Genomic DNA, 15,468 nt, shown 5'->3' with positions numbered 1-15,468 from the left:
CTATGAATCCATTATTGTCATAGGCAAAGGGAGAAGGTATTGTCCTCTGGCCCGTTAAAGATCTCAAGTTCAGGCATCAACGATACTCTACAGGAAACCATTAGGGGCATTTATTTAGACATTTCTTCCAGTATCAATGGGTTCTCATTTATTCCTTTGTTTGTTTTATCTTAGCTTGCCGTATTGCATTCAAAAATATAATTCCAAAGAAGCACAGATTTTAATCCATTTTGTATTATTTGATGTGTCAAGAATGCTATTGATATTTTGTGTGGTATGCAAAAGAGAAAATGGGGAAAATGTGTCACTCAAATCAAGCATGCTATGATTCTGTTCACATGTCATGGCCATCTATTGTGGGCAACTAGGTGTGGTGGGTTGTTATGTTGTGTGAATCCACAACACTTCATAGATTGTGGATCTCAAGCTACCCTGTCGACCCATGTTGGCTGGCTGTGTTCTGTGAACCTGGCAACCAATGCCACTGTGGATCCAGATACATGGAGAACCTCTTGCCATGCTTGATAGACTTGCCCAACCACTGTTGGTGCCAGCCACCCCAGCAAGTGCCCAGGGAGCACTTTGGGGTGACCATCACTGGCTCATTCTTCCCTTCTGTGCTTGCAAACTATTTGATGCTTGTCTGGCTCCTGTCCTTTTCTCTTTTTTTCAGAGAATGTTTTTGTGACCCACTGACAGTCCCAAAAACAGCACAAGATGGAAGACTATTTATTCACCACCTATTTTCTCCCCTTCCTGTCCAAAAACAGAAGAAAGAAAAGAAAAAAGAAAGTGCACAGGGTTTTCCTCCCCTTTCAATTAAAGAATATATATTTTGAGTGGTTATCTGGAATTATGCAATTGCACAATTGAAATGGCCTAAATGGCAAGGCTTTATTTATTGTATCTCCATCCCACTTTGTTTGTTCTTTCAAGCAATTCAAGGCTTGCCTGGACAATTTCTGTAAGTGCCTGCTGTCAATGTGCATCATGCACTAAGCATGGACACTGACCAAGAGAGACCGCGAACAACTGATTTTGTTGCTTTGCCTTCACAGGACAGCACTCCAACAGAGAGCCAAGAAAAAGCAAGGTCATGAGGGAGAGCGAATAGCAATGGGTATGGAAAATGTGCTCATCTGGTTTTTGACATGGGAATATGCAGCAATGAATCTGCATGCATTTCCTATCAAATAACACATGCAGGTTAATTTTCCTGAGTACCTATAGACCTATAGGAAGGGAAGGGGAAGGGAGGGCATTGGTGACTATGGGAAGAACATGAAACATCTTAAGGATCTTAGTGTGAAATGGGGGAAAGTTTCCACTCCATTTGTCAAGAAAAGATCCCTCATTACTTTGCTTTCTCTTGATAGCTCTTTTATAGATAGCAAATAAATACGAAGTAAAAACAAACATACACCTTTTTCAGGCTGTCTTGGTCAATGTCGGTGGTTAGTGCCTGCTGCATTTTGAAGAGGGGCATTTACCAGAAAATGTCCCTGGCAAGTCATTGCACTTTAGCTATTTGGAGTCATGCAGTTGCACAACTTTGGGAAAATGGTTGTTTCCCCCCTCAAAATGTATAATAAAATTGTCCTTTGTGGTTAGTTGCAAAAGGAGCTTTGTGGTTAGTTTCAATCTGTAATCTGCATTAGGATTTCAAGTCTTGATTTAAAGTTTTCATTTCCCAGTGAACTATGGGCAGGAGGAAAGGGAGACTGCTCAGTATGTGCTTTGTATGCAGATAGTCTGGGTTCATTCCTTATATCTGTGATTAAAAAGGACCTAATTCTGGGAAAGCATTGTGACTTAAACTGTAGACAGCAATGCTAATCAGGAGAGCTTCTGTGCTGGGTAGATGATATAAGCAGCTCTGTATATTTAAAGAAATACCCTGTGTTCGACCACACAGCTTGCTCTTCACAAGAACTTGGCAGCATAAGGACATTTTTTGCCTGACCCTGTAGATGAGAACCTGTAAATTCCACAACCTTTTTTTGGCTGCCCAGAAGCTCCTTTTGGCTAGGCTGAGCTGAAAGAAAGGTGGATCCCAATAAATGCAATTTTAAAAATATGTCTTTGTTAAGTGCAGTATAGAAAGCTTGTTAGTTAAGGTTGGGGGACAGAACCAGCATTCCACACATGGGACCATATATATTTAGATAATCAATTTAGAGCATGCCGCTAGGCATCCATAATGGGAAAGCAGCTAAGATATTGCTACCTGTTGCCTGTGTCTCACCACACCAGCGTCTCCAGAGATGTGGCCCACCAGCTATTTCTCTAGGGCAAAGACCAAGGCAGTGTGTGGGAGAAAGGCCTCCTGCTGCCACAAGCTCCTACTGAAGGTTTGCATTTTTTTAATAACTGTTGTGATTGTGCGGTTGTGAATAAATTCTTGGTATATACTTGTGGCGTTATGTCAACTCTGTCCACTTAAGACCTGATGAAGTGCATATAAGACTGCAACTGTTGAAAACATTCAACTTACACCACGTCCCCCATTGTGGTGCTGCTTAAGCAGGAGTCGCCCCACTCTAGCTGTGTAGCTCATTCATTGTATGTGGATACTGGTGAGGATAGATCTCCTGTGCCTTTTGAACAGATTGACTGGATGTGAAGTTGTTAATTTTTCATATGTAGCATTTTAAATTTTTGCATGTGCTTTTATTGCTTTAGTTTAAAAAAAAAAAATTGCTGTCTTTAATTATGGTCCAGGAATTATGTGTAGGGAGACAGCTGTTCAGGTGCTGCAGGTCAATGGGTGACATGGCAGTGGCAGGGTGAAATACTGTTGCAGGAGAAGAAAAGAACATTGCCCTATAGCTAACACTCTTTCTGGTCATCCTTCCAACTGGGGTATTTTGGAGAGCAGTGAGAGCCATCAACAATCCCTTTCACTGCTCTTTTGTAATGTCAGGTCATGCCAGTATTTTATACTGTACTGTTGTATTTTAATTTTATATTTATATTTTAATTTATATTATAATTATTTTAATTTATTGATGTGAGCTGCCCTGAGGCTTCGGCGAATGGGGCGGCATAAAAATGTTTTAATAAATAAATAAATAAATAAAATAAAACTGTGATCATTTATGATCTGGTTAGAGATAAGGGCATTTACCTGGTTTGTCTCAGAGAGACTAGACTGGAAGAAGACAGTGGTCCTGGAAGAAGAGGCAGGCTTTCCCAGCTGGCTATTGTGTTGTGGAGCACATAAAGAAAATTGGGCAAGGGGCAGTGTGAGTGTGATCTGTAAGGATAACACCTGTTTGATCAGACACCCTTTCAAGGAACTGAATTGCATAGAGTCTATGTATTTGAGGTTGGGATCTAGGGTTGGACTGGAAATGCCATTGGTATATAGACCACCTCATTGCCTATCAGAACCTCTGGCTGAACTCATGGAACTGCTCTCAGCACTGGTGTTGGACTTCCCAAGTCTGTTAATCATGAGGAACTTAAGTGTTGCTCACCAGTCCAAAATGTCTGGTTCTGTTCATGAGTTCATGTCATCCATGGCATCCATGGGCCTGTATCAGCTGATCTCTGGACCCACCCATATTGCTAGGCACACAATCAATGCTATATTTGGTTCTGGACTGTTGGTCTTGAAGAATGAGGTTTCTACACCCTCAGTCTTGCTTTTTAGATCATTACTTGATCAAGGGTTAGGGTTAGCCCCTTTTTTGTGCCCCCGTAGAGTTAACAGACTTATTAGAAGTTTGTTTCCAATGCTGTTTAACATCTGCATAAAGCTTCTGGGAGAAATCCAGAGGAGTGGCTCTGTGTGTTATCAATATACTGATGACACCCAGATCTATTTCTCCTTCTGATGCTTCTTCTATAGATAGTTTCTCCTCTCTGAATGACTACCTGAGGCTGGTAATGGGCTGGATAGGGAAAGACAAATTAAAGTTGAATCCAGACAAAAGGAGGGTGCTTGCTATTAAGGGTTCAAATCCAGGATTAGGGATATGTTAATTGGTTCCAGATGGGGTCACACTCCCCCTGAAAGACTGAGTTTGCAGTTTAGGGGTTCTGCTTGACCTGGCTTTTGAGATATCAGCACAGACAGAAGCTGTGTTCACGAAAGACAGTTATCAGCTTTGGCTGATTCTCCAACTTCCTGGAGGAAAGTGACCTGAAAACAGTAGTGTATGCATTAGTAACAGTAGGAAAGAAGTCCCTGCAAATGTTACCCTGCTAGCTGAAATGGCTATAGGGGGCGGTCCTTATCTTCATTTCAGTGGCCATGAGCCAGTGTTGTCCAAAGACATACCCTTGGTAACTGACCAGCATGTTGTCTCATACCACTGTTTCCTTCCCACCAAAGTCCTCTCTATTTAACTACTCTCATTACATGCTTTCAAATTGCTAGGTTGACAAGAGTGAGGGACAAATCAGCAGGAGATTAAAAGTGCCGAGTTTCCAGTTGGCAGCCCAGCGGGTCAGCAGGTTAACCCTCTGTGCCACCACATCCCCACAGTAATAGTAGTGTATGCACTAATACCTGTAATGTGCTCCTCATGGGGCTACCCTTGTGCCTACTCCAGAAACTGCAACTAATACAAAATATGGCAGCCAGGTTGGTCTCTGGCTCATTATGGGAGACCATATATCACCAATACTAAAGTCTCTGTACTGATTAGCAAAATGGTTCCGGATGCAGTGCAAGGTGTTGGTAATTACCTCTAAAGCCCTTCAAGGTTCAGGGCCAAAATACTTTCAGGGGCACCTTTGCCCATATATTTTGCCTTGCCTCTGTGGATAATCTTCTGAAGCTTGCTTCTGTAGATTAATGTCTGCTACCCAGAATACTCTTTCAGTGATTGCTCCGAAACTACAGAATGGCCTGCCAGAAGAAATACGCCAGATATCCCAGATTGCCACCTTGAAGAGGCAGTTAAAGATGTATCTTTTCTGACAGACTTTCCTAGATTAGTTCCCAGACTAATTTAATATGCTTGTTTTTAGATGAAATTTTATCTGTTGTTCTTTTTAACTCTTGTAAACTGTCCAGAACCTATAGGAATGGACAGTATAGAAAAATAAAAATAAAATAAATCAATTTAAGAACAGCTTCTTTATGAATACCAATAATTTATTTACTTGAGATACTTCTATACTGCCCTTTATAATATCTATTCTAGTGTGCTTTATGATAAATTAAATCAACGATAATACAAATATAGTTGTACCTTATTTTATTATGCTTCACAGATATAGCATTTTTTACAAATTGAAGGTTTGCAGCAACCCTACATCGAGCAAGTCTGCCAGTGCCATTTTTCCAAGAGCATTTGCTTACTTTATGTCTCTGAATTACACTTTGGTAATTCTCACAATATTTCAATATTTTTCATTATTATTACTTTTATGCTGATCTGTGATCAGGGATCTTTGATGTTCCTATTGCAAATGTTTTGGAGTGGCACAAACAGTCCCCATATAAGATGGAGAACTTAATTGATAAATGTTGTATGTGTTCTGATTGCTCTCCCATCTTTCTTCCTCTCCTTCTCTGAGACCAGAGAAATTAGGCCAGTAAATAACCCTACAATGGCCTGTAAGTGTTCAAATGAAAGGAAGAGTCCCACTTTATAACAAAAGCTATAAATGATTAGGCTAAGTAAGGAAGGCATGACACAAGCTGAGATAGACTGAAAGCTAGGCCTCTTGCTCCAAAGTTAGCAAAGTTGTAATTGCAAAGGAAAAGTTATTGTAGGAAATTAAAAGTGCTACACCAGTGAGCACACAAAATGATAAGAAAGTGAAACAGTCTTATTGCTGATAGGGAGAAAGTTGTAGTGGTCTGAATAGAAAACCAAACCAGCCACAGAATCTCTGAAGCCAAAGCCTAATCTAGAGCAAGTCCCTAACTCTCTTTAATTCTACAAAGTCTGAGAGAAGGGAGGAATCTGCAGAAGAAAAGTTTGAAGCTAGCAGAGGTTGGTTCATGAGGTTTAAGGAAAGAAGCCATATCTGTAACATAAAGTGCAAGGTGAAGCTGCAAAAAGTTATCCAGAGGATCTAACTAACATAACTGAACAACAGATGTAGACAAAACAGCTTTATGTTGGAAGAAGATGCTCTCTAGGACATTCATAGCTAGAGAGGTGAATCAGTGCCTGGCTTCACAGGATAGGATGACTCTATTGTTAGGGGCTAATGTGACTTTAAGTTGAAGCCAGTGCTTATTTACTATTCTGAAAATCCTGGGGCCCTTAAGAATTATGCTAAATCTACTCTGCCTGAGCACTATAAATGGACAACAAAGCCTGGATGACAGCACATCTGTTTACAACATGGTTTACTGAATATTTTAAGCCCACTGTTGAGACCTACTGCTCAGGAAAAAAGATTCTTTTCGAAATATTACTGCTCCTTGACAATGCACCTGATCACCCATGAGCTCTGATGGAGATGTACAGTGAGATTAATGTTGTTTTCATGCCTGATAACACAACATCCATTATGCAGCCCATGGATCAGGGAATAATCTTGACTTTCATGTACTATTATTTAAGAAATACATTTTGTAAGGCTATAGCTGCCATAGATAGTGATTCCTCTGATGCATCTGGCCAGTGCTTTTTTTGTTAAAAAAAAAAAAAGGTGCCGGAACTTGGGATTGGTGTGTGTCCTTACTGCCGATTGGAACTTTACTGTCCCAGTCGGCAGTAAGCACACACACCAGTCCCAAGCGGAGCAGCATCCCAAGCAGCTATCTCTCACTATCGGATAGCAGATCGCAGACACAATAGCAGCCTGCAGGCACTATGTTAATGATGATCTGCTGATCTGCTACTTCAAAATCACTTTGTAAAATCCATTGAGAAAAAGGTGCCGGAACATTGCGTTCTATGACAAAAAAAAGCCCTGGATCTGACTAAAGTAAATTGAAAACAGTCTGGAAAGGATTCACCATTCTAGATGCTGTTAAGAATGTTCGTGATTCATGGGAGAAGGTAAAAATATCAGCATCAATGGGAGTTTGGAAAAAAATGATTCCAACCCTCATGGATGACTTTTAGGAGTTCAAGACTTTGGGGGAGGAAGTAAGTCTAGTTGTGATGGAAATAGCCAGAAAAGTAAAATTAGAATATGTAACTTAACTGCTGCAATCTCATGATAAAACTTGAATGGATGAGGAATTGCTTCTTATGGATGAACAAAGAAAGTGGTTCCTTGAGATGGAATCTATTTCTAGTGAAGATGCTGTGAAGGTTGTTGAAATGACAACAAGGATTTAGAATATTATATAAACTTAGTTGATGAGGCAGAGACAAATTTTGAGAGGGTTGACTGCAGTTTTGAAAGAAGTTCTACTGTGGATGAAATTCTATCAAACAGCAAAACATGTCAAAAGGAAATATTTCTGGCAAACTTTACTGTTGTCTTATTTTAAGAAATTGCCACATTTGCCCCAGCCTTTGGCACCCACCACCCTGATCACTCAGCTGCTACCGACTTCGAGGCAAGACCCTCCACCAGCAAAAAGATTAGAACTTGCTGAAGGCTCAGATGATGGTTAGAATTTTTTTTAGCAATAACGTATTTTAATTAAGGGATGCACATTTTTAGGCACAATGGTATTGTACAGTTACTAGACTACAGTATAGTATAAATGTAAATTTTATACACACTAGGAAAAAAGTTGTGTGCATATTTGCTTTATTGTGATAGTGGAACCAAACTCACAGTATCTCTGAGGTATGCCTGTACTATAGCAGCAGAAAAACAAACACAAATTAAATTGAAAATTTAGGCAATTCAAGCAACAAAGTGAAATAAAAACAATTTAGTTCCAATATTTAAAATACAATTGGCATATTTCTTAAAATCCAATTCATTGAAAAGTCTGTGAAAATAGCAATAGCTTAAATCTGTGTGTTGAATTGGGCCCTACCAAGTAAATGCCCTTCCTTGATTTCAGACCTGGCAGAAGAATTTCAGGGGAAAGCAGTCTTCTAGCTCTGTTGAAATAGTTTATGTTCCTAGGAGTATGACAAAGTCTAGAATTTTTTCTGCCATAAGTCCTCCCTGATATGTCCTGTTTTTCTGAGGAAAAGCCAATGAAGAATCCCAGAGCACACTGGGAAAAGGGGCATAATTTAGAATTGGAACAAATCTAAATTGGTCCAGATGGATTATTTCAGGAAATCAAGCATCTAATTATAACTTTATGGAGAGCTGTGGAATCTGCCTGGTAATATCTGTTACATAATTTGCATGTAGGTGATAGCTGTGATTCCTTGTAGCCATAGATATTTTGTTCATTTTATTGTGCTAAACTAGCAAACAGGCTCATGAATGATGGAATGCATACTACTGATGGAATCAAAGGACATTTTATTATTGTGGCTTGCCAGAACAGCTTGAAAGACCTCACTGGGAGGCTAGCTGCTAAATGAGAGATGGGCACCAAGCCATCAAACCAATGTGATGGGAGAGGAGAAGGCTCTTAAGACCAAAGGTTGTAAGGCACAATTTAATGCATGGGCAATATTTAATAATCTGCTTGTTATGTCAACATGCCCATGGCTAGGTCTGTTCTGAGTTTTGCTTCAAGACTTTGGACATTGCATTTGTATAAAAGACTAACATTCCATTATCTTCCAGTACCTGGGCCTCTTCTAAGAACCACTGTTTAACATTTTCCTTTCTTTTTTCCCCGTGGCAGCTCCTTCACAAATTGCTTTAATCCAAGCTAAAGAAATAACAAGACACAGTGTGGCATTGGCTTGGCTGGAACCTGATAGGCCGAATGGAGTCATACTGGAATATGAAGTCAAATATTATGAAAAGGTATTATTCATCCTGGAAAAATGACTTTTTCCCTATTATGTTTGAATCCAGGGCCAAATAGATCTATCCTTCTTATCATGTAAATGACCATTATTAATGGAAAATTCTTTTGCCTTTGTAATCATATCCCGTTTGACATTTCATACATTTGAGCAGTGGCACGGATAACATATTTTAAGTTCTTCTTGCTTTGTAGTAGTGGTGGCACTTTTTCTCTCTCTCCCTAGGAACTATCTGATTCCAGTGGGGCTATTTATAATGAGAATCAATAGAGCAGAGAAGTAGTGCAACATTAGCCTTACAATGGAGACAGATGTGTAATAATGAAGTATATAACACTGCAATAATAATGAGCTCTGTATGAGCTGATAGCTTTTGCCTAGAATGATGTTGGGGGTTTGATAGATTTTAATAGAAAATAGGGAAAAGAAAATTACATTCTTTACCTCCTCCAAGTTACATGGAGACATTATTTCTACAAATAATTTGTTCCTTCTCCATTTCAGAACTATGGAAAGAGCTATTTCCTCTCAAGGTTGTCTGAAAAATGAACAATTACTTTTCCCTTCTCTCTTTCACTTTCTTTAAAGAAAATAATCACTTTATTTGCTTTCCTAATAATGCCAGAACTGGATTGTAGATTTTCACTGGAACAGCATTTTTTCCCCAACAGATTTTGCAGGCAAAAAAACAGAATAAATGACATCCCATATTGCTCTTCATATGACCCTTTCAGTACAACTAACTTGCAAAATAGTCCTGTTTCTTTGACCTAACTTTATGTATAGTGCAATTATCCCTTAGTAAAAATTTATTAAGTCTCCAAGTCCTTGACTTATGTTTAGATTGGTGGTCACCAAGAATTAAGTAAACTGGAACATGATCTGAGAGAGACTGAAAACCAGTATCTGTTTCTAATATTTTTGTTAGTAGAACTGGAAAAACATATATACTCCAACTCTAGAATAACATGAATTTCAAATTGTACAGAAGGAAAAAGTTTAAGTAGTGGGTCTTTAAAATGCAAGGTGCCTATCAAATGTAGAGGGGGAAAAACCACTAGATAGAAGGATATTGGCAAATTGCTTATAGAGCATGTATAGGATTTTCTGTATTCCCAAATCTAAAGTTGGAAAAAGAGCTCTGACCACAGAGCTGGGGATCCATGCTCAGATCTGCCACCCTCCACTGTCTTTTGCTAGCAAATGGTAAAGGGGAGTGTTGTGGCACATTTGGAGGGGAGAAGAACTAAGGCTTCCAGATTATGTACCCTTTGGACATTCTAGTCTCACCCCAGCCAGCTGAAGTTTTGCAGCTAAATGGCCAAACTGAACATCCAGCTGACTTGCATGGTGGGGGTTCCTGGGAGGCCAAGAACATCTCCACTACTTCTCCTGTCTGGCATGCAGTTCCTGTGGTCTTCCCAAATTTGGCAGTTCACAACCTTGTTGATTGGCTTATGCCCATCTAGAGCAGCATTAGCTCTTCCAAAGATCATTATCATCTTCAACAAACTCTAAGATGACCTCAAATAATTTATTATAGGACAAACCTTGCCTCTGATTAAGCACATATAAATTAACCAATGTCACTTTCTTGTTCATCAAATTCCGGTTTATCCCTCTACATTTTGTTCTGGTCAGATGCCTCATAAAGAACACACTGCCACTCCTTCAGTTTAGAGATTGCCACTGCTTTAGTTTTGGAAAATGCACAAGCAACAGAAACTTCCAACACCTAACTAATCCAAGAAATTTTTGTAACTCAGCTAGATTAACAGATTAATTAGTTGGAAGATCATTGCTCTATTCAAAACCAAATGTAATACAAGAGTCTAGTTTGTCTCACAAGAACTAGATATTAAGTTATTACTTAATTCAGAAATGAGAGAATACAGTCAAACTTTAATGGCAGTGTTGTTTCCAGTTGATTGAAAGGTAAATTGACAAGTTTGTTACATGATTATCTAATTTCAAGTTTTTACAAGCTTCAGTTTAAATGCAAAACTCCGTCTTTCATATGGAGGAAAGCACAACTGCAATCCAAATGAATTAACAAAATTGATTCATTGATTGATTGAATTTAGAACATGACACACTTTAACTTATAGAAAAAGCACAAGTATAGTTCAAAGCATGATGGGTGTCCCACATTTACAGTCCTAGCTTCATGATCAGAGGCCCTCATTGCTGAGATTCAAATAACCTTATGCCCCCAGCAGGATTGTCAGGAGGCTATGTGATTGTACCCTTAACCAGATAGAAATACCATTATGTACTTGACAAAATAGGCAGTGATTGACAGGGGATAATAGACAAGGGAGACACAAAATGATTAATGCTTTGAAACTAAACAAATACCTTGAACTAATAGTCTACCTGCTGAATTTTACACAATATTTGCTGATTTGTTGCTAGTAAAGTGCCACTAAAGAATTTGCTTGATGAATACATTACTATATCAAAGATTTCTGATTGGACTGAAGCAACTATATAAGGAAAATAAAAATCTGTCATTAAATTCATCTTATCATCCAATATAAACCAAAATTATAAAATTTATATCTAATTATGCAAAAAGATCATACAACTTTATCTCAATATATATTAATCCTATTGGGTAGGCTTTCTGATCAGACAAAGATAGCAGTGAATCTTCTGAACAAATCCTGTTTTAGTAGTGAACTGTTTTTACTTTGTAGGATGCTTTCAAAAATTTTCAGGTGGAACACACACACACACACACACACACACATGGTGTTACAGAGATCTGGTGTTGGAATATCTTTCTTGAATTAAATCAAGCCCCTAGGTGATACACCAAGTTTCACAGATTTGATAAATAACAATAATTTAGAAACATTTCAAATATGTGGAGGAGCAGAAAACTTTTGTACTTTATTTGCTCAACTTTTTTGTATCCTATATTGACCCTTTAGCAGTCATATTGTAATATCCAGTATCGGAATTGGCTGAAGTAAGTAGTTTCTATGCAGCTGATTTATACTTTCTTTAACAAATCCCCTGGGGTCTATTCCTACACTCCATATGTCTATATTTGATTTGGAAATATATGAGAATATAAAGTAAATATTCACAAGAAACAATATATATGCGTCTTAATACTCCATTAGAAATTAAGAATATTGTAGCATACAAGTAATGGAATCTGGTGGACCCTTAAACCAGTGAAAAACCTAGGCATTAATTTAACTTTTGAGGAAAATAACAGTGTAATTATCAGGCTTTGTTTGATGCTGTTATGGCAGACTTTTAAAAATGGTCCCATATAGGAATCTCTTGGACGTGCAGAATTGCTATAATTCAACTGAATGTAATACTAAGGATTATTGTTTGTTTTTGAAAACAGGAAAAACATCATTAGCAGTACTAAAAATGGCAGCTTATATGGCTATATTTTATATGGGATGGGAAGGGAAGGGATGAGACTTAGGACTAATTTGCACAATGCTCAGCATATGTGCTAGTACAACATGGTATGTGGGTGAACAAAAATGTGCCATAGTATAAAGAATGAAAATCAATTACTTGCAATGTATTCTTAATGTTGATGGATAGTGTGTGGATGTCCATAGCATTATTTAGAGTCTCACTTTCAATCTCAGAGACTAGCTTTGATGTCTGAATGGGGACTCCAAGTACAGGTGAGCACCTGTGTCCATAACTAGTGCAGAAAGAACTACAGTGAAGTCTCCTCTGAAGTCACAGAGATAACCTGGAGGAAAAGGCTGAGTGGGGACTCCAGGGACTGTCAGGAGAAAAGACTGGCACCCCTATGATATGAGGGGTGCTTTGGCCTCCTTTTTCCCCACTCTGAAGCAGATGCCTGATATTTGCAGTATTCTGGGGTGGGGGAAACACAAAGCTGAAATCAGGAATGTGAGATGCATTTTCTTTGTCTGGCTATTATGTTGTTCATAGTTTGCATTTCTTGATATATAGGAAAATTATTTTTAGAAGAAAACAAGAAAAGCAAAATAGACCATTACAGTATTATAGGGAGAGAAGTTGGCAGGGATTCCCCAAGCCCTTTTAGAATCTATAGTCCTTAACTGAAGGAGCGCTTACATCCATATATGCCCAGTTGCCCCCTGAGATCGGCGGGAGAGGCCCTTCTCCGGGAGCCCTCCGTGAGAGAAATTAGGAGGGTGGTTACTCGGAGGAGGGCTTTCTCAGCGGTGGCGCCTAAGTTATGGAATGCGCTCCCCAGAGAGGTCCGCCTGGCGCAGTCGTTATTTGTTTTTCGGCGCCAGGCGAAGACCTTTTTATTTAAGCAACATTTTAAATGTTAATACTACTGAATTTTATCTGGCCAGGGCGGCTTATTTTATATTGTGTGTATATTGGATTTTAAATTATTATTACTATTCTATATGTATATTTTAATTTATGTGTTTTTATTTATTGTTGTAAGCCGCCCTGAGGCTTTGGCGAATGGGGCGGCATAAAAATGTTTTAATAAATAAATAAATAAATAAAATTATAGGAAGGGAATGGAATCTCTGCAAATAGCAATTTGCTCATTGGGAGAATTGTGACAACAATCCCAAATGTTTTCCAAAGAATTCCACAGTGCTCTTCTTTTAAGCAGCCATCATTACCTGATCATATAACTTACTCTTCAGGCATCTTTTATCTCTTCCCAGGCAAGGAAGAATGATAGCATATATAAATCCACTGGTCTTACTATAGCTAATAATAAGAAAAGCTTTCAGAGAGTTTGAAAATTCTGTCTGCAATAGTAATATCACCATAATAGATCTAGCGATGGGTAAAGTTCAAGGGTTCGCAAAGCCATGTGATTTCTGTTCACTGCATGTTTTCTTTTCCTTGTTAGGACCAAAATGAGCGTAGCTATCGCATTGTGAAAACAGCAGCCAGAAATACAGATATCAAAGGCTTGAATCCTTTGACTTCGTATGTCTTCCATGTGAGAGCAAGAACAGCAGCTGGCTATGGTGACTTCAGTGGGCCATTTGAGTTCACAACTAACACAGGTAATAACAGCCCATTTTCCATTGGTCTTTACAATTTCTTTCCCCACCACCATTTTGAATGGACACTGTATTTACTTTGAGTATAAATGCATTTCTCATTGGTCTGAAATTCGTTCTTTTCTATATGTGGCTGAAAAAGCTCTGTGTCACAGACTTTTGTTTTCTTTGTTTCACCTCATATTGTGACTGGGGGAAATTTCCCCCAAAAGGGAAAGAAGAATCTAAACAGGGCTTCATCCTTTATCCATTTTCCAGGAGCATGACTGCAAAGGATAAGTCTCTTGCAAATGCTCTTGCCAGATGAGTGCAAAATTTAGTTTAATTTATTTATTGTATTTGTATGCCACCTCATCGCCTGGGGGCTCTCTTGAAACACCCACTGTGGTTTCAAATGCTGCTGCATTTTCCTTTGCTCATCCCAGGGCCCACACACCTTACCAAGACAAGAAGGATGCAGCAGCTTTGACACTCAGAATACCCATTTCTCATGTGAGAAAGGGATTTGGACTATACTTCCTGGCATCCCATATGGAAAAATGCTATTTGTGTCCATTTCTATCGGGCTTTTAGCAGTGAAACTGACACAAATAACATAATTTCCTTCAGGGGATATTAGGATGTCCCTTGCATAGGAAATGGGCAGGAACTACCCATGCAGTTTATATCTTGCCCTTAGGTGGATAGAGGAAAATAGATGATGGCAGTGAAGCTAGTAGCAGGATTGCTTTTGTTTGATTGGGGTGGAGGTATCATCTACTTCAGGCAGCAAAATATCAGGGATTGGTCCTGGTTCATAGAATCAGTCAAAGGGCCTTTTGCAGGGGCTTAAGGGTTTCAAGCCTGTGTAATTACAAATCTTTGCAAGAACCATTTTTTATTAATACCTGCAGTTTGAGGACCATAGGCTGCAGGACTAATATATGTTATCTGTGGCCACATTCTTTAATCCAAAGCTATGATAATTACCTATCTTACTCCCTAAAATGGTTTTAGCAAGCAGGGATAGTAAAGCCCAGGATCCTGGAGAAAACTGCCGATGATCAGAGAATATTGGACTGCCTAGTTCACAAATAAAATGTTTCTCTTTCTCTATTGTGTGTGTACACACAGGATTGACAAGTGGAAAAGCATGATTGCTTCTTGAGATAACAAGAGGGAAAGGCTGCTTAATTTCCATTGCACAGAGAAATTTTAATCAGTTCAGGTTGTGCCTTTCAGTGCTAACATCTCTCAGGCAGGTTACATGAAAATGTGAGGTGCAATACCCTGCTGAAGACAGCAGAAAACATCTTGTTCTGTTTGAGTCTCCTACTTGCTCATAGTCAAGGAATGAGCATCTGCTCCATTTTAAATCAAATAAAATGGGAATCAGCTCAGTATGCACTAAATCAGCCATTATATTCTCATAGCAGACATGAAGGAGAGAAAGAGGAGACTCCTTATTCTCACGGATTCTCCCCTCAAACCATTATTAACCATAATGCCTTTTACTAATTAAGGCCCTCCTGGAAAATTAGGGCAAATGAATGCCTAATGAAACAGTCTTAGAGTGGCTTTGAGCAATGCAATGAACTGCCTTTGCCTTTACTTTGGCTGCAGAATCAAGCACTTTCCTTTGTGAATTGTACTTGTCTATA

At 38.9% G+C, this 15,468-nt stretch overlaps 1 protein-coding gene across 1 annotated transcript in view; it reads left to right on the top strand.

Annotated features, from left to right (window-relative positions):
* EPHA4 (EPH receptor A4) overlaps positions 1-15,468 on the top strand; it is a 178,848-nt gene that overhangs the window by 127,001 nt on the left and 36,379 nt on the right. The window contains exons 6-7 of the mRNA XM_044432888.1: positions 8,690-8,814; positions 13,672-13,831. Of these exons, the coding sequence (XP_044288823.1) occupies positions 8,690-8,814; positions 13,672-13,831 (285 nt within the window). The remainder of the gene's footprint in view (positions 1-8,689; positions 8,815-13,671; positions 13,832-15,468) is intronic.

The sequence above is a fragment of the Varanus komodoensis genome, unplaced genomic scaffold (assembly GCF_004798865.1).
Source record: "Varanus komodoensis strain SLA01 unplaced genomic scaffold, ASM479886v1 scaffold25, whole genome shotgun sequence".
In the NCBI taxonomy this organism is placed as follows: Eukaryota; Metazoa; Chordata; class Lepidosauria; order Squamata; family Varanidae; genus Varanus; species Varanus komodoensis.
This window is presented reverse-complemented; position numbering and strand designations above follow the sequence as displayed.